Source organism: Esox lucius, chromosome 17 (genome assembly GCF_011004845.1).
Source record: "Esox lucius isolate fEsoLuc1 chromosome 17, fEsoLuc1.pri, whole genome shotgun sequence".
Lineage (NCBI taxonomy): Eukaryota > Metazoa > Chordata > Actinopteri > Esociformes > Esocidae > Esox > Esox lucius.
Genome location: NC_047585.1, coordinates 12,027,777 through 12,043,284, shown reverse-complemented (window position 1 = coordinate 12,043,284; position 15,508 = coordinate 12,027,777). Strand labels below are relative to the sequence as shown.

Below are 15,508 nucleotides of genomic sequence, written 5' to 3'. Positions count from 1 at the left end.
CAAATTCACAACATGGGTCAAAAATGACCCATATTCATTCCCTATGTTACGATTTTCAGTTTATTTCATTTATCTATGAAATAAATATTTGATAGTGTTACATAATCTAGGTATTCATTAAATGTCTTCTACATACATGCTTTCTACATACCCTTTACCCACATGGGTAAGAAATGACCCATATGTATTCACTCTGGAATTTGATAGGAACTTTTGATATTTGTAAATGTTTGCAATTAGAAACATTTACTATGGACAACTATTCATAAATCATATCATAGGTCGCAACATCACAATGGACAACTTCTTCACCAGTGTCCCTCTAGCTGAGAATAACCTGATCATTGTGGGGACACTTCGCCAGAACAAGCCAGACACTCCGCCTGTCATGACACCATCCAAATTAAATTAAATAGCAGTTCAATAGTTGAATTGCTGAGAGTTTTGATTAAACGGCAACTTGAACATGGTGAGCACCATGCATGATGACAAAGCAGTGGATGACAACAGTATGAAGAAGAAACCAGAAGTAATCCAGTACAAGAACAAAATCAAAAGAGGAGTGGACACAGTGGATCAGAAGGTTCGCACTTCTACATGTAAGCGGAGACCACGGAGGTGGCCCATGGTGCTCTGGGACAATGTGCTGGATGTTGCCCCCCTCAATGCCTGCACCAACGTCTCTGCAAAACACCCTGATTACATGGGTGGTGTGACCAATGCATGGTGGCTATTCATTAAGGAGCTGGGCAAAGAGCTTGTCATGCCACATACAGTGGATATAAAAAGTCTACACACCCCTATTAAAATGCCAGGTTCTTGTGATGTAAAAGAATGAGACAAAAATTAATAATGTCAGAACTTTTTCAACCTTTAATGTGACCTATAATGTGAAGAATTCAATTGAAAAACAAACTGAAATATTTGAGGCGGAAAAATACAAAATAAAATAAACACAATAACCTGGTTACATAAGTGTGCATACCCTTAAACTTATACTGTGTTGAAGCACCTTTTGATTTTATTACAGCACTCAGTCTTTCGGTGTAGGGAGTCTATTAGCAAGGCACATCTTGACACGGCAATATTTGCCCACTCTTCTTTGCAAAAGCGCTCCAAATCTGTCAGATTGCAAGGTCATCTCCTGTGCACAGCCCTCTTCAGATCACCCCACAGATGTTCAATTGGATTCCATCTTGACACTCTACCTCATAGCCCATTCATATGAAGAATACAGGAGATTGTTGTCACATGTAGCACAAAGCCAGTACTTGCCAGAAATACCTGCAGTTCCTTTAATGTTGCTGTAGGGCTCTTGGAAGCCTCCCTGACCAGTTTTCATCTCGCCTTTTCATCAATTTTGGAGGAACGTCCAGTTCTTGGTAATGTCTCTCTATTTTCTCCACTTGATGATGACTGTCTTCACTGGAATCCATGGTATATCAAATGCTTTGGAAATTATTTTGCTCTCTGCGGACCATGGCTTTTCCTCTGAGATGCGACTAAGAAAATATCAGGAAGATCCTACTAGAACAGCTGAACTTTATTTGTGATGAATCATAGTCACTTTAAATGATGGCAGGTGTGTAATGACTTCAATTTAACATGAACTTGAATGTGATCGATTAATTCTGAACACAGCAACATCCCCAGTTATGAGGATGTGCACACTTATGCAACCAGGTTATTGTAAGATTTCTACTTTTCATTTTTATTTTTCAAGATTTCAGTTTGTTTTTCAATTGAATTGTTCACATTATAGGTCACATTAAAAGTGGAATAGGTTCTGACATGATTTATCTTTGTCTCATTCTTTTACATCACAAAAACCTGGCATTTTAACAGGGGTGTGTAGACTTTTTATATCCACTGTATGAAGAGGCACATGGAGCGCACACCACACCTCCAAAAGCATATTACAGAGGCAATGGGAAGATGTGGGAACAAAAAACTAAAACAAAAAAAAGCCACCACCCAGCCATAGGAGGACATCAGGCAGGAGGGACAAGTGAAGAGGAAGAGGTGCAAGATCTGCCCAGCTGCCAAAGACAGAAAAGTCAGAAGCTGCTGTTCCCAGTGCACCTGGCCTGTGTACAAGGAACACAAACATTTCGTTGTCATTTGTGAGGCATGTTAGCACTGAGATGGCAATTTGTGCTGCACACATGTGATTTTATTTCAATAGTTTTATTGTCTGTTATTAGGTCACATTCACTATAGTTCCATTACAGTTCCACTACAATTGCATTACAGTTCAATATCAGCATTATCGGTTATCAGTGATATGTGTGTGTTATGTCTGACAATATCTTTTAAATATTTAATGTATTATTGTTTGGTCCAAATCACTGTTAAAATAAATAGTTTTAAAATAAATTACTATTATAGTATGTCTTTATGCTAATAATCACACTTGCATACTTGGGTCATTTGTGACCCATGTGTGTACAGTTGATGTAATAATACAAAAACTAATTTTTTTCATAAAGAAAGGAAAAAATAAAAAAACAAAACAAGATATTTATTGAGTTCTTGGAACATTATATGATTAAATAAATTTCTGTCAAAAGATATAGCACAGAAACATGCATTAAATAAAAAAGGGAATGAATACGGGTCATTGACTCATGTTGTGCATTAGAAGGGTTTTGCATAGCTTGTGCATCAAAGGGTTAATCGAAGTGGCCGCAATCAAGCAGGGCAATAGTGTTCTTTTCTCCCACTCGATGCGCAGTACCATGAGGAAAGTATAGTAGCAAACATTAGCAATGGAAACTGAAAATTTTACGTTTTTTGGAGTACGGATGGCATCATCAAACCTAATGGAAAAAATATGGCAGCTCTGTTTTCTTAGTGGCTCTACCAGGTAAAACCCTGGTTGGTGAAAATAATCCATAGAGATTATACACAACCTTTGTAGACGAGAAACATGTTTTTGCCAAGCCACAGCACGTTTCGATGTAATACAATTTTCTGTCAGGCAATAGAACATTCAGCAACTGAATGTTAGCCGATATCTAGCTAAATCATTTTCGTTGGTTGCGGCACGAACCCAAATAAAATATGATGGTCACTGAATTTCAGCTAGCTAGCTAACGTTATAATGCATCAGAATATTGGCGACAATAAAATCTGAAAATATTGGACATTCTACAATGTTAGAAATCATTCGCGGTGAGGAATGCCATTCATAGCCGCCCAAATATTTTTTGATCAGGGTGCTGGTAATGGTTGAGTGCGTGGTGGTATTCTTTAGATTCTGAATGTATAGACGCCGGCTTTTGCCAGTCTGCAGTAATTATGCGTGGTTTCACCTTGCTCCCATTAGGTCGAAGTGTCTTTCCGACATCAAACGGTCGTGATGTGCAGCTCGGTAAATTAGTGATTAATTAGTTATTTTTTAACATAATTTTTGACTCATTCAATTTAAAAATGAGTTTTCAATAGCTGACAGCAAAGAGTTCTACAACAGGATTATTGGTCCGGATTCGTGCGCAGTCCTTGAGCACATTGCTCCCAAAAACAACAGTTTCACATGTGCTGAGAAAAATGTATTAAGCTGGGGGCAGCATTATAAAAAATACAACAACCAATGACTGGATGCATGGTGCAAAAATCCAATGTCTGAATGAATTATTAAATGTATTGAACACCTATGGGAGATTTTGGACCGACATCTTAGACAGAGCTCTCCTCTAGCATAATCAAAACACCAAGTGAGGCTATATCTTTTGGAGCAATAGTGTTGCATCCATCCAGTACAGTTCCAGAGACTCAGAGAATCTAAGCCATGGCACATAAAGCCGTTCTGGCGTCTCTAGGCGGCCCCACACTTTAGTTAGTATCTTTATGTAGGTTTTTCCTTTAATCGTTCACCCGTCTATATACCTACAGTACCTGTTGATAACCCTTGCATCAGTAAAGCAAAGTAGTTCACGCTGCCGTAACAATTAGGCCAAATATTTCTTCTTCTGGTAACCTATGGCGATCCAGCTGTCTTAGCTGCTGCCTCGAGTAAAGAAAATACACCACTGTACAATGAGTTTGATTGCTGCTCAAAGGTATTTCATCACATTTTCTCCTCTGAGATATTCTCTTCACTATCAGTACAAACATAAAACGCCTGAAGGTATATATATTTATAAATATATTTCTTTTTTTTCATTGACATGAAATCAACCTTGACTGTAAGGCTGCTTTCTCAGTGCCCATCTCTCAATCCTGAATGGTGGTTTGTGTGTTGGAGAGTGGCTAAAAACCTATGGTGCCGTTACTATTACACAGACTTTTCCATATAGACACCCATGACACTTCTGGTAAGCCCGGAGTATGGAGAATGCCCCTCTTTCATTCTGAGGATAACGTCGCTCTACATTGGTGAGAGCTCAGCTGCGTAGCCAACCGTCTCTTAACTTTTGGCTCCAGATAGCCCGCTGGCCAAATGAAGAGGCATCCACAATCACGTGTCTCTGCATCTTGATTGAAACAGGTCATGTTGTGTGAATTGGCCATTAGGTTTTTCAGCTCAGTGAATGCTGAGTCTTGTTAATGTCTCCACGTTCATTTGCATTATGTTTTTGTGAGTCTTCTCTACAGTTCAGATGTGGTTGCCAGATGCCTTTTCAATCGGCACCAGAGTAAAAAAAAAGTTTCACTCATATTTAAGCTGAGCACTCCTCTTTTTATCTTTTCTTTCTGTTTTCCCAGCCCTGTGAAACACTCTTTGTATTCCTCCTGCAGTGCCACTTTGCATATCTTTGTGTCATCAGCTTGAACTGAGTTTACTTGTGCCTTTGGCCCTACAGTGTATGTGCAAAATGTCAAGTGCAACTGCTGATTTCCCAGTACAGCTGTCTGTGCATCTTTCATAACTAGAACGTCTGCAGTGACTGAACTACCAACTGCTTTAATCTGTCATTCAACTGTATTGGAGCAGCATTTTCAAATGACAGTAAAATCCACCAAACAAAATTTGCCTTGCAGTGGGTGGGACTGTTGTGGTGGTAGCAAATGACGTGTTATGACTTCAAGAAGGCCTGGAGACATCACTAACGGAGACCAAATGGCTAGCAGTTTCCTTGTTCCTTACGCTTTCTGAGCTGACTGACACTGGTCGCAGCCACTGCAGATGTTAGTAAGAAATATATTGGCTAATTTGTTAACATCTGCCTTTTCAAGAACTTTAGTTAGTTTAGTTAGTTAGTTTCGAATGGTCATCAGTCTTGCATGGCCACAGCTTTTTGTTTTTGCCTCTTGCTTGCTTTCAACTGTCTATAGAAACAGTAGGCTATGTGACCATGCAAGTCTGACGTGTTGAATAAGAAATTTGAAACATAAAACATGTTTGCAATGGTATGTATGAGTTATACATTCGATTTGTAAATGTATTTTCTATTGTCATTTTCTGAGCTTACTGGCTTATTACATCCACTGAATAGAATCAAATGCTTTTTCATTTTGCCATTCTATTTTATGAAATGTGCTTAGCCTAAATGGAGTGGATATAGTCTTTGTCTCTTCACGAGCTGTCACATAATTTGTGCCCATGACTGTTGCTGTTATGTAAGAATAGGTGTAGAATACCTTGGTCGGTGTGCCTTGTGGGTGTTGCAGTTGTCACTTTATGCTGAGCTGGTAGGACAGTATTGTCTTGCTGCCCAGAGTAGGCTATGCAAGAAAACTTAAACGGTCTGTACCCCCACTCATCACTCACTGAGAACTCCTGTTAAATTCCCTGCTCGGCTAATAATATTTCCATGCTCGTTCCATATTTGCTCTATACATTAAAATAATAAACATGATATAGAAAACACCACATCTACTTCAATAATTATTTAGGCAACCATTTGCTTTTGAAGTAAGCTTTTGAAGTTGGCTATCTGAGAAGAAGCGCTCAACATTTCAACAGCAAGTCGTAGGCTATGCCGGTGATTAGGCAAGCTGTTTAAACTGCTCTGCGCTCTAATCACATTACGCACACTCCACTCCAGCTCCACTACTCTCGTACTCTGGCTCTTTGATTAATTTAGGATGACATCAAAAAGCATTCATTCTCTTTCATTAGAGTTAGAAATTTTGTCGGACAACTGAAATAAGTCAGTGATTCTGTGATATTTTTCTTGATTATTCAGTTGATTGTAATGTTTTAGAGCCCACAAACTCAACTCTGGATCAAAGCCAGTTCAATCTTTTCTTGGTAACACTTCATTTTGAGATTCCCAAAAGTGCTTCTGTTGATGCTCTACATATTATCTACTGACTATCAGTAACATTTTAACTATCAATCATAACTCTAACCCAAACCTTTATTCTAACCTTAAACCTTACTCTAAACCAGGGCTATTCAATTCTGGTCCTCAAGGGCCGAAACATTTCTGGCTTTATCCTCTACTAATAATATGGGACTGATTCAGACCTGAGATGCCAGGTGAAGGCAATCAACTAGCAGGTGGAACCAAAACCAGAAGCGTTTTGGCCCTTGAGGACCGGATTTGATTAGCCCTGCCCTAAACCTTATTCCTTAATCCTAATCTTAGCAAGCAGTTGATTATTAACATATAGACTTTAGACTCAGATCTTAAGAACAGATGGAAATTGGGACTCTCAAAATAAAAATTAACCCAACCCTCTAATAAGGACTTACATAGACCAACAGTAGGACACCAGGTTGGTACAATTAATGATGAGGTGGAAGAGAAAACCAGCAGGCTCTGAGCCTCATAGAGTAACCTGAAAAGCTCTCTTTTAGAGGATATTTTCCCGTACAGAAGGCAGAAGGGCCATAGCCACAATTTTCAACTAAATTTGATTGACAATCCCTTTGTGGCGTATGAAATAGTTTTTTTTGTTCTCTATAATTACACAATTGCACCCAACTGTCTTTGTAAACACAAAAATCTGTGCACGAATTCCTCTTGCGCTCATTGGGCATGTCTAAGTGAAAACTGTATGCAATCGCAATCTTATTTAGTCCTTGTACTCCTGTGTCATCTAATGTGATGAAAATATCATTCACATCCAAACCTCAGAAGTACAGTAAAATAAATAGTTTCTCCATCTTTGACTACTGAAGCAGTAATGAACAGTTTGACACAATGAAAAAGCGGAGATAATCACGTTTACCACATTCTGTTATCAACAGCTGTGTGGGTTTGTGGTAGACTTCTTTTTTTACTGGGTATGTTTTCCTCATTAATCTACACACATTACATAATGACATTACAAATGTATTAAAAAGCAGAAAAATTGTGTAGTATTCTGACCTTTTGCTTTGACATTCGAAATTGAGCTCAGTGCATCCTGTTTCCATTGATCATCTTTGAGATGTTTTTACAACTTTATTGGAGTCCACCTGTGGTAAATATAATTGATTGGACATGATTTGGTCCTACAGTTGACAGTGAGTGTCAGAGCAAAAACCAAGTCATGAGGTTGAAAGAGTATTGTGTCGATGCACAGATCTGGGGAAAGGTGCCAAAAAATTTCTGCAGCATATTAGGTCCCCAAGAAAATAGTGGGCTGCATCATTCTTAAATGGAAGAATTTTGTAACCACCATGACTCCAACAGTTGGCCGCCCAACCAAATTCAGCAATCGGGGAGAAGGACCTAGGTACTGAGGTGACCAAGAACCTGAAGGCCACTCTAGGCGTTTGCCAAAAGACACATAAAACATTGAAAAACAAGATTCTCTCATCTGATGAAACTGAACTCTTTGTCCTGAATACCAGGCATCACATGAAACCAGGCAACGCTAAGCAGCTGGCCAATACCATCCCTACAGTGAAGCATGGTGGTGGCAGCATAATTCTGTGGAGAAGTTTTCCAGCAACAGGGACTGGGAGACTGGTCAGGATCGAGGGAAAGACAGAGTACAGACATATCCTTGAGGACAACCTGCTCCAGAGCACTTAGGATTCAGACTGGGTGCAAGGTTCACCTTCCTGCAGGACAATAACCCTCGCACATAAGGCGAGACAACGCAGGAGTGTCTCAAGGACAAGTCTATTAATGTTTTTGAGTGGCTCAGCCAGACCCCAGACTTGAATTAGAGGTGTTGCGATATACCGGTATTGACAATAACAGTGATATTAAAAAGATAAAATACTGATATCATGTTAATAATACACATATGATAATATAGTATTCACTAGGCGAAAATGACTTCGTATTTTTCCTAAAACCTTATATATTTTTTTGCTAGCCTTTTCATTTCACCTATAGACAATAGCCTATTCACATGGATAAAAGGATGTTTATTTTCCCCAAAACCCCTCCCAGTTTTTCTATAGCTTATTCATGGGCAAACGATGCATGTGCTTAAACTACAAGTCCGGACCTATACACTGGCATTAACTGAATTAACCCATTTAACCCACCAGAACCCCTGGGAGAGATCCGCAAAGACTCACCATCTTTGTAGCCTATTTAAAAACAAATGCTATTCTATTTGTCTGAAACCCCTCTCGATGCAAGGCCTTGTGGATCTTTTATTCAGAATTTCATCTGGTAGCCTTTTCACAATCCATTAAGTGTGACTGGTTTTTTTGTATGTTTTCAATTTGTACAGTTATGGTTACATACTCTCCACCTCCCTAGACTCGTATTTTGAGTGTAATTAATTTGCCAAAAAAGAGACAAAATACACAATAAACAAAGTTAAAGATTAATTGGACGAATACCGTTATTATTTTTTCCCCACATTTTCTATATATACCTCGATAATATCATTATCGTAAATTATTTTGGCCACGATAATCGTGTAGTGAAAATCTGTTACCGTGACAGCCCTAACTTGAACCAGATAAAAACTCTCTGTAGAGACCTGAAAATGGCTGTGAAGCGACATTCCCCATCAAACCTGACAGCTCGAGAGCATCTGCACGGAAGAATGGAGAAACTCCCCAAATACAGTGCCAAGTAGGCAGCATTATACCCTGAAAGAATTGTCTGTAATTGCTGCCAAAGGTGCTTCAACAAAGTACTGAGCGAAAGAGTCTGAATATATATGTGAATATATGTTATATATATATTTGCAAAACAAATCTAAACTATTTTGAGTGCAGATTTATCAGATAACAAATCTGTGTTCCATTTGAGAATGAGGCTGTAGCATAACGTGGAAAAGGTGAAGGGGTCTGAATACTTTCCAAATGCACCAAATGCACTTCAAAACAAAGGTTGTAATTATTAATATTTTTACCTGTTTAGTACATATATTTTATGTTTTACAATGTGTTTTTGTAAACCTTAACAGTAAATGCCAATTTCACTGTAATTTCCAAATAGTTTCAAATCTTTTTTTGTGTGCAAGATAAATAACATCTGTGCATCACTTGTACACATAGGTCCAGTTCATATTTTTTCCAGGACTAGGTTTAATCTTGGTCCACCATACTGGCCAATAGTGCTCAGCTGGTACTGCACCACTAGGTGTCACTAATACACCTGGCTACACAAGCGAACGCTTGTTGTCCTCTTCAAACCTTGGTGACACAATGAAGGTGTGTAAGGCTTAACAGCTTGAGAGCCCTGGAATGAAATAAAAGTAGGGTTGAAGTGAACATGTGATTTGTTTTGACCTAATGTAACTTTTAATGCATTTTGATAGCTCTGACATAATCTAATGCTAAATTATGATATTTCAATACTGGATGCAAGGTGGATGGATTTAGGGTAGAATATCCCTTTAAAATCATCCATGTTATTGGGTTATTGTTATAGGGACACTACCCAGTAAACCTATTGGGACTGTGGCTCATCTGTGCTCGGGTAAAACGATTGCTCTCCAGTCCCCTTATAGGTCCATCACATTGAATTTCAAACAGATATCGCACTGTTTATGGGCCCAAAATAGCCACCCTCCCCCAGGGAACCACTTCGGGATAGGAGAGATGGGCGAGAGGAGAGAGAAAAGAGAATGGGCTTCCTCCACCTCCCATCAATCGTTCGGGGGGTTCAGTCCCACTGATGGCGCTAGCTGCCAATGACTGGGCATCTATATCAGCCGGCAGCTGGGAGCAGCCCTTGTTGGGATTCAATCGAGATCCTGTTATTAACCACCTGAGGTTAACAGTCCTGTTCCTCTACAGCCAAGGTGTGATTATGCAGCCTTCCCTCCCTTTCTTTCATCTCCAGCCCGCAGTGGATCCCATTACCCAGAGCAGGCTGCGCTGTCTGCTATCTGACAGGGACGGAGGAGGCAGGCAAGTCAGCCACAGAGTGGAGAGAGGATCAGAAGTGGGGAAAAAAGGGTTGCATAGATGTAGGTGGCTTAGCATAGAACTGACAGGTTTATTCATGAACACGGAGAGTCTGAGATGGAGGGTAGACAGTCTGCCCTTGGAGAGGTTTGAGAGTCTAGAAATGTGTTCTAGCTTCTTTGCTGTGCAGGGTAAAAAAGGAGGGCCGCACTGATTGAACAAATTCATCTTCAAGGATTATACTGCATAGGGAAACCAAGTCTGGTAGATACCTATGGTATCCAAACACTGAATTCATATAAAGTAAATCCCAGACTATTTCTTATAATAATTGTGTCACAGAGGGTATCACTGACAGATATACTGCATGTTTTTGAAGATATGTTACAGCTATTATATTCTATGATGAAACACAATGCATTATTAAGCAGAATGGGCCTTTCCTACTCAGTGATGTATGGTTTTGTTCATAACCGTAGAACAGAGAACAGTGCCCTCTCTCTGATTCGCTCTCTCACACCCACACATCCACGCGTAAGCATATCCACACAAACACACATCTACAAGTTTACACTCACATTCCTTCCAATAGACAATCTGGGTCCACTAATATTCACTAAAATCGTCAAGACCGCCAGGTGAAGTTATTTCTGACATTGATTATGGAGTTGGAATGGGGAGGAATATTCACCAAACACATACTGTATAATCAAAGCTGATGGTTTAGTTCTCCATTATAGACCTAACAAGCTCAGAGCTTGCTTACGCATATAACTTTTCTGTACATTTTATCTCAGTAAATCATGGAATAAAAGTAAAGTTTTATCTAAGCACCCACAAAAATAAAGATATATAACATCAACACTAGCTCTACCTCTACAAAATACTAAATTTAATACATTTACATTTTATGTAATTTAGCAGACACTTTTATGCATACTTTTAATGCATACATACCTACTAAAACAAGATTGCTGGCGCAATGTTTTCAAGGCAGAGACGGTTGCTTGGTTTGCACCCGTGGTTCTTACATAAAGAGACAGATGGGAAATTGGTGACCTCATCACCTGAACATATGCCCCTTTAGCAGGTGAGCAAAGTGACAGGGTTTAGAAACGCTGTGTCGGAAGATGGCTGACTGACTACTGAGCTTTGGTAGTCATCCATTCTGTAAAAATGGAAAGCTTAATTCTCACTTACAGGCCATTATACAAGATCAGGTGCACCAATAACATTGAATTTCATTTCAGCGGAAGAACAAATTATTTCATTGAGATGTAAAAATACCAATCCAAATACCAGTAGATTTAGATTTTTAAGATATTCCAAGATGTTATGAAAATGTTACCCTGATGAAGACAGCGTGTCTGTCGAAACGTTGGTCTTATTAAAAAATTATATGCATATGTAGAACTTACGAAGAAATTAGCCTGAAGAACTTACAAAGAAATTAACCTGAGGAACATACCAAGAAATTAACCTGAAGAACTTACGAAGAAATTAACATGAAGAACTTACAATGAAATTAACCTGAAGAACTTATAAAGGACATAACAGCTACCCCACGGTTGGAACTGAGCGGTGTGGAGTTTTCTACTTTTCTCTTTCTGAAAAGAAACATTTTACCTTCAGGGATCCAAAATCATATGAAAGCATTGCTTTCTAGGATTATGGATTGAAGGCCATACTTTTCACCATTAAATAAAGAAAATGCTCTTGCAAAAATAATCAGTTAAACTCACAGACAGTTTCGCAAACATATTTTTTGTATCCTTGTGGGGACCTATCTCTGTGTTTGCGAGAACTTTGGGTCCCCAAATGTACACAGACCTGGATCAAACACTCTCTCTCCCAGCAGCTACAGTATTTCCTTATTCGGCCAGCCTGTAGTGAAGTAAACAACTGATGTCCTGAGAATTTACACTGGTAGGTCTGGTAAGTGAATGTAGTGATGGTAATCCACCATTACTTACACTGGCAGCCGCTTCATACTGTTCTTCACACCCACTAGACTTTTGAAGTGAGAAAGCTGTCTTCAAGTATGTTTCAACAGCAAATATAGCAGTGTTGTTGGCATTTATCCATATTCTATTTTCCCTCAGCAGAAAACATCCAGAACACCCATTAAAAAAGTAATCTCGCAAACAATAGCCTGAGGTATTACATTTGCAGTAAAAACAAATGTGGTAATCAACCATTCAAGGTGTATCCATTGTGTACATTTGAGTTTTATAACTAATTAAAGCATTTTCAGGAAACAGTTGTAGTTTTCACTTTCTCGAATGAAGAGAGCTCCTGATTTGAAGGCGTAACTGTATTTGGTCACCATCTTAAATTCCTTTGGGGACAACATCTTTTTGCAATGGAGAACAAACTCATTTTATGAACCACATGGACAGAGCACTGAAACTCCAGAGGGAAAAAACAGAGACATACTTGTGAAACAATATAAAAAAGAAAATAGAAGAGAGGAAGGACTTACCCCAAGGTGGTCATTGTGACTATGGTGTACCAGAAGGAGGCTGGAATGCTGGTGAACTTGGTCGATGACGATCCCTTCTCTGCATAAAACATGACGGTGGCAAAGATGATGATGGCCATGGTGAGGGAGAAGAGGAGAAAGCCCAGCTCCGAGGCGCAGCTCTTCAGCGTGTAGCCCAGGATCCTGAGGCCTTGGGAGTGGCGGGAGAACTTGAAAATGCGGAAAACACGGAACACCCGGAGCGTAACGAAGGCCCCGCTGACGTCCTCGTTGTCCGTCATCACCAGGCCGATGTAGTAGGGAAAGATGGCCACCACGTCGATGATGCTCATCACGCTGCGCATGAACTGGTAGCGGCTTGGCGCAGCAAACAACCTCATGAGGTACTCCACGGTGAAGATGAGGACGCAGGCCGTGTCCATGCAGAAGAAAGCAATGGTGTAGCGCTCGCCGCACGGCACGTCCTTCTGGGAAGGCGTGGCGCCGCACGGCACCGTCTCGATCACATTAGTGAGGACAGAGATGGCGATGAAGAAGCCGGTGACGTAGTAGAAGACCAGGGCCATGGTGGACGTGTGAGGGTTCTCGAAGGCCCGCCACATTATCTCTCTGTAGGTCATGTTGGGCAGTTTGCAGTCCTTGTTGTCGTCCTGGTCATCCTGGAGACGCTCCGCATTCTCTCGCTTCCGGTCCTTGTACTCTTCATAACAGCAGTCGCCGATGATCTCCGGGATGATGCCGAAAAAGGTAAGCTCCTCGTCGTAGGCCGAGATGCACTCATAGCGTGGATAATGCAACTTGCCGGTCCGGTAGAAGTTGAGAATGCTACGGAAGGAGTCCGGGTCCCGGTCGAAGAAATACTCCTTGGTCTCCTCGTCGTAAAAAAAACTGTTTCTCCGAGCTTCCCAACAGGGTGTCTGGGTAGCGGTCCAGTGTGGTCCTCCAGGTCTGGAAGCGTCGTCCACTCACGTTCAGGATGATCAGCTCGTCATGTCTTTTTCTGTGGTCTGTAGGAGCGATGGGCATGGGGCAGTTGGCCACGGGCATCCAGCCAATAGCTGCAGCCCGGGCGAAAGGAAGCCATGCAGCCACTCCTGCCGCCATGGCGACTCACTTTAGGTTCCGATTTGCCTTAAAATAACCTGTCATCTTGAGCAGAAAAACAGACAAAACACACATTCATTAACAGCTCCTGATTAAAGAATTTAAAAGGTTGGCTATTGCATAATTGGTACTTTGAATTATAAACTAATTATAAACTAGCAAATTACAGTATCAAAGTCCTTCCATTATGGCCAAAGAGCCAAATACAATCTAATAATGTAAACCAAATAAATGTGTGGAATACTGGTGATACGTTGATGTTACTGTATTGTGTTCTCATGGAACAACAATGCTGAATCGAATTCATTGGAAATGCTTTGATGGAGCTATGGATTCAAGGACTATAACAATAAATATTCTGCCAGCACAGAGCAGCACTATCACAAGACCTCTTAACAGGCTGTCAGGAGCTCTCTGAACCAGGTTTGAAACAGGGGACATAATGTAAAGTATTTTTAAGAAACTGTTAAACATCAATGACAAATAGAAGAGGTCTATCCAGTAAAGACACCTGTTGACTCAGAGGTGCATATATGCCATATTTTTAAGTCTGTCTGAGATGTTTATGTACATTATGAAGTAAGATCATGTTAAATGAAATAGTCGATAGAAAATCATTGTTTTCAACGCGTTTTTATAACTCATTTTGATATTTTCGCAGAATCTACATTTGAGTGTACTCTATGCTTTAGACCTCACTATAATCGTAAAACAGCATTTCGATGCCCAAGTAAAAACGTATTGCATGTGCAATTTTAACATTTCTATAACGTTTATCAACTCTACGTCAGACTACTATAAAAACAAATACAAACCAGTATTAAAGACAAAATACAGACAACTCAGGTGCGTACCGAAAATTATTCATGACTTACCTCTAAACAATAAAAGATTCCCTTAAAGAAGGTCAATGTGTGATCCTCGAAAATATATTCTCGCCGTATAAGGATACAGAAATTGACCGACGCATTGACAAAGGTCTTCTGTGCGAATACGCAAAACAGGAATAGAGCAAGGCGAGATTGGGATATTGATGAGTTGATCGACCAAAATGTGTTGATAAAATTAACTAGTCTCGAAGTCTTTCTCAAAAAACACACTTGCATCTTGTGGAAACTGCTGTTTGGACATGCATCTCAGATTCATAACGCCGCTTTCATCTGGATTCCTACCTCTCGGCCGTGATGACAAAAAAGTGAATGATGGACAGGAGTCAGGCACCGCAATCTCTCTGTCTCTCACACACACATATACACACACACTCAATCCGCACACCTAGCGAAGTAGATCATGTAACATTTCCTCTTGTAATTGGGCGCAATGAGTGCAGTCGTCTACGGAAAAGTTGCCTTTAAGGTTATTCGAAAAATCCTATTACAGGATGCTCAAACTAGAACCCCTGGTAGCCTGTTGTCAAACGAAAACGGCTTGCCTCGTCTGTGCTTTAAAAATATTTATTTATTACAATGAGAGATATTTCGCGATTAATGAACTCTCAAATCACTCGTCATTTAGAAACACTCATCAAATCCTACGTTCATTAAATAGCCTAATGAAGAGTGGAATGGTTTTGCATTTAATAGCCGCTACAAATGACTGTTATTACAATGTAATATCTTAGTAAATATATGATTTAACAATGTTTTAATGCAAATGATGGATGCTACATATCACTACGTATTTTTGTAATAATTGTCTTTTTTAATCATAGTGGAAGCGAG

At 39.9% G+C, this 15,508-nt stretch overlaps 1 protein-coding gene across 1 annotated transcript in view; it reads right to left on the bottom strand.

Annotated features, from left to right (window-relative positions):
* kcnd3 (potassium voltage-gated channel, Shal-related subfamily, member 3) overlaps positions 1-15,287 on the bottom strand; it is a 116,563-nt gene extending 101,276 nt beyond the window's left edge. Inside the window, 3 exon segments of the mRNA XM_010893081.4 lie at positions 12,684-13,570; positions 13,572-13,832; positions 14,663-15,287. Coding sequence (XP_010891383.1) covers positions 12,684-13,570; positions 13,572-13,787 — 1,103 coding nt within the window. The 5' untranslated portion in view covers positions 13,788-13,832; positions 14,663-15,287.
* Between the last annotated feature and the right edge of the window lie 221 nt (positions 15,288-15,508).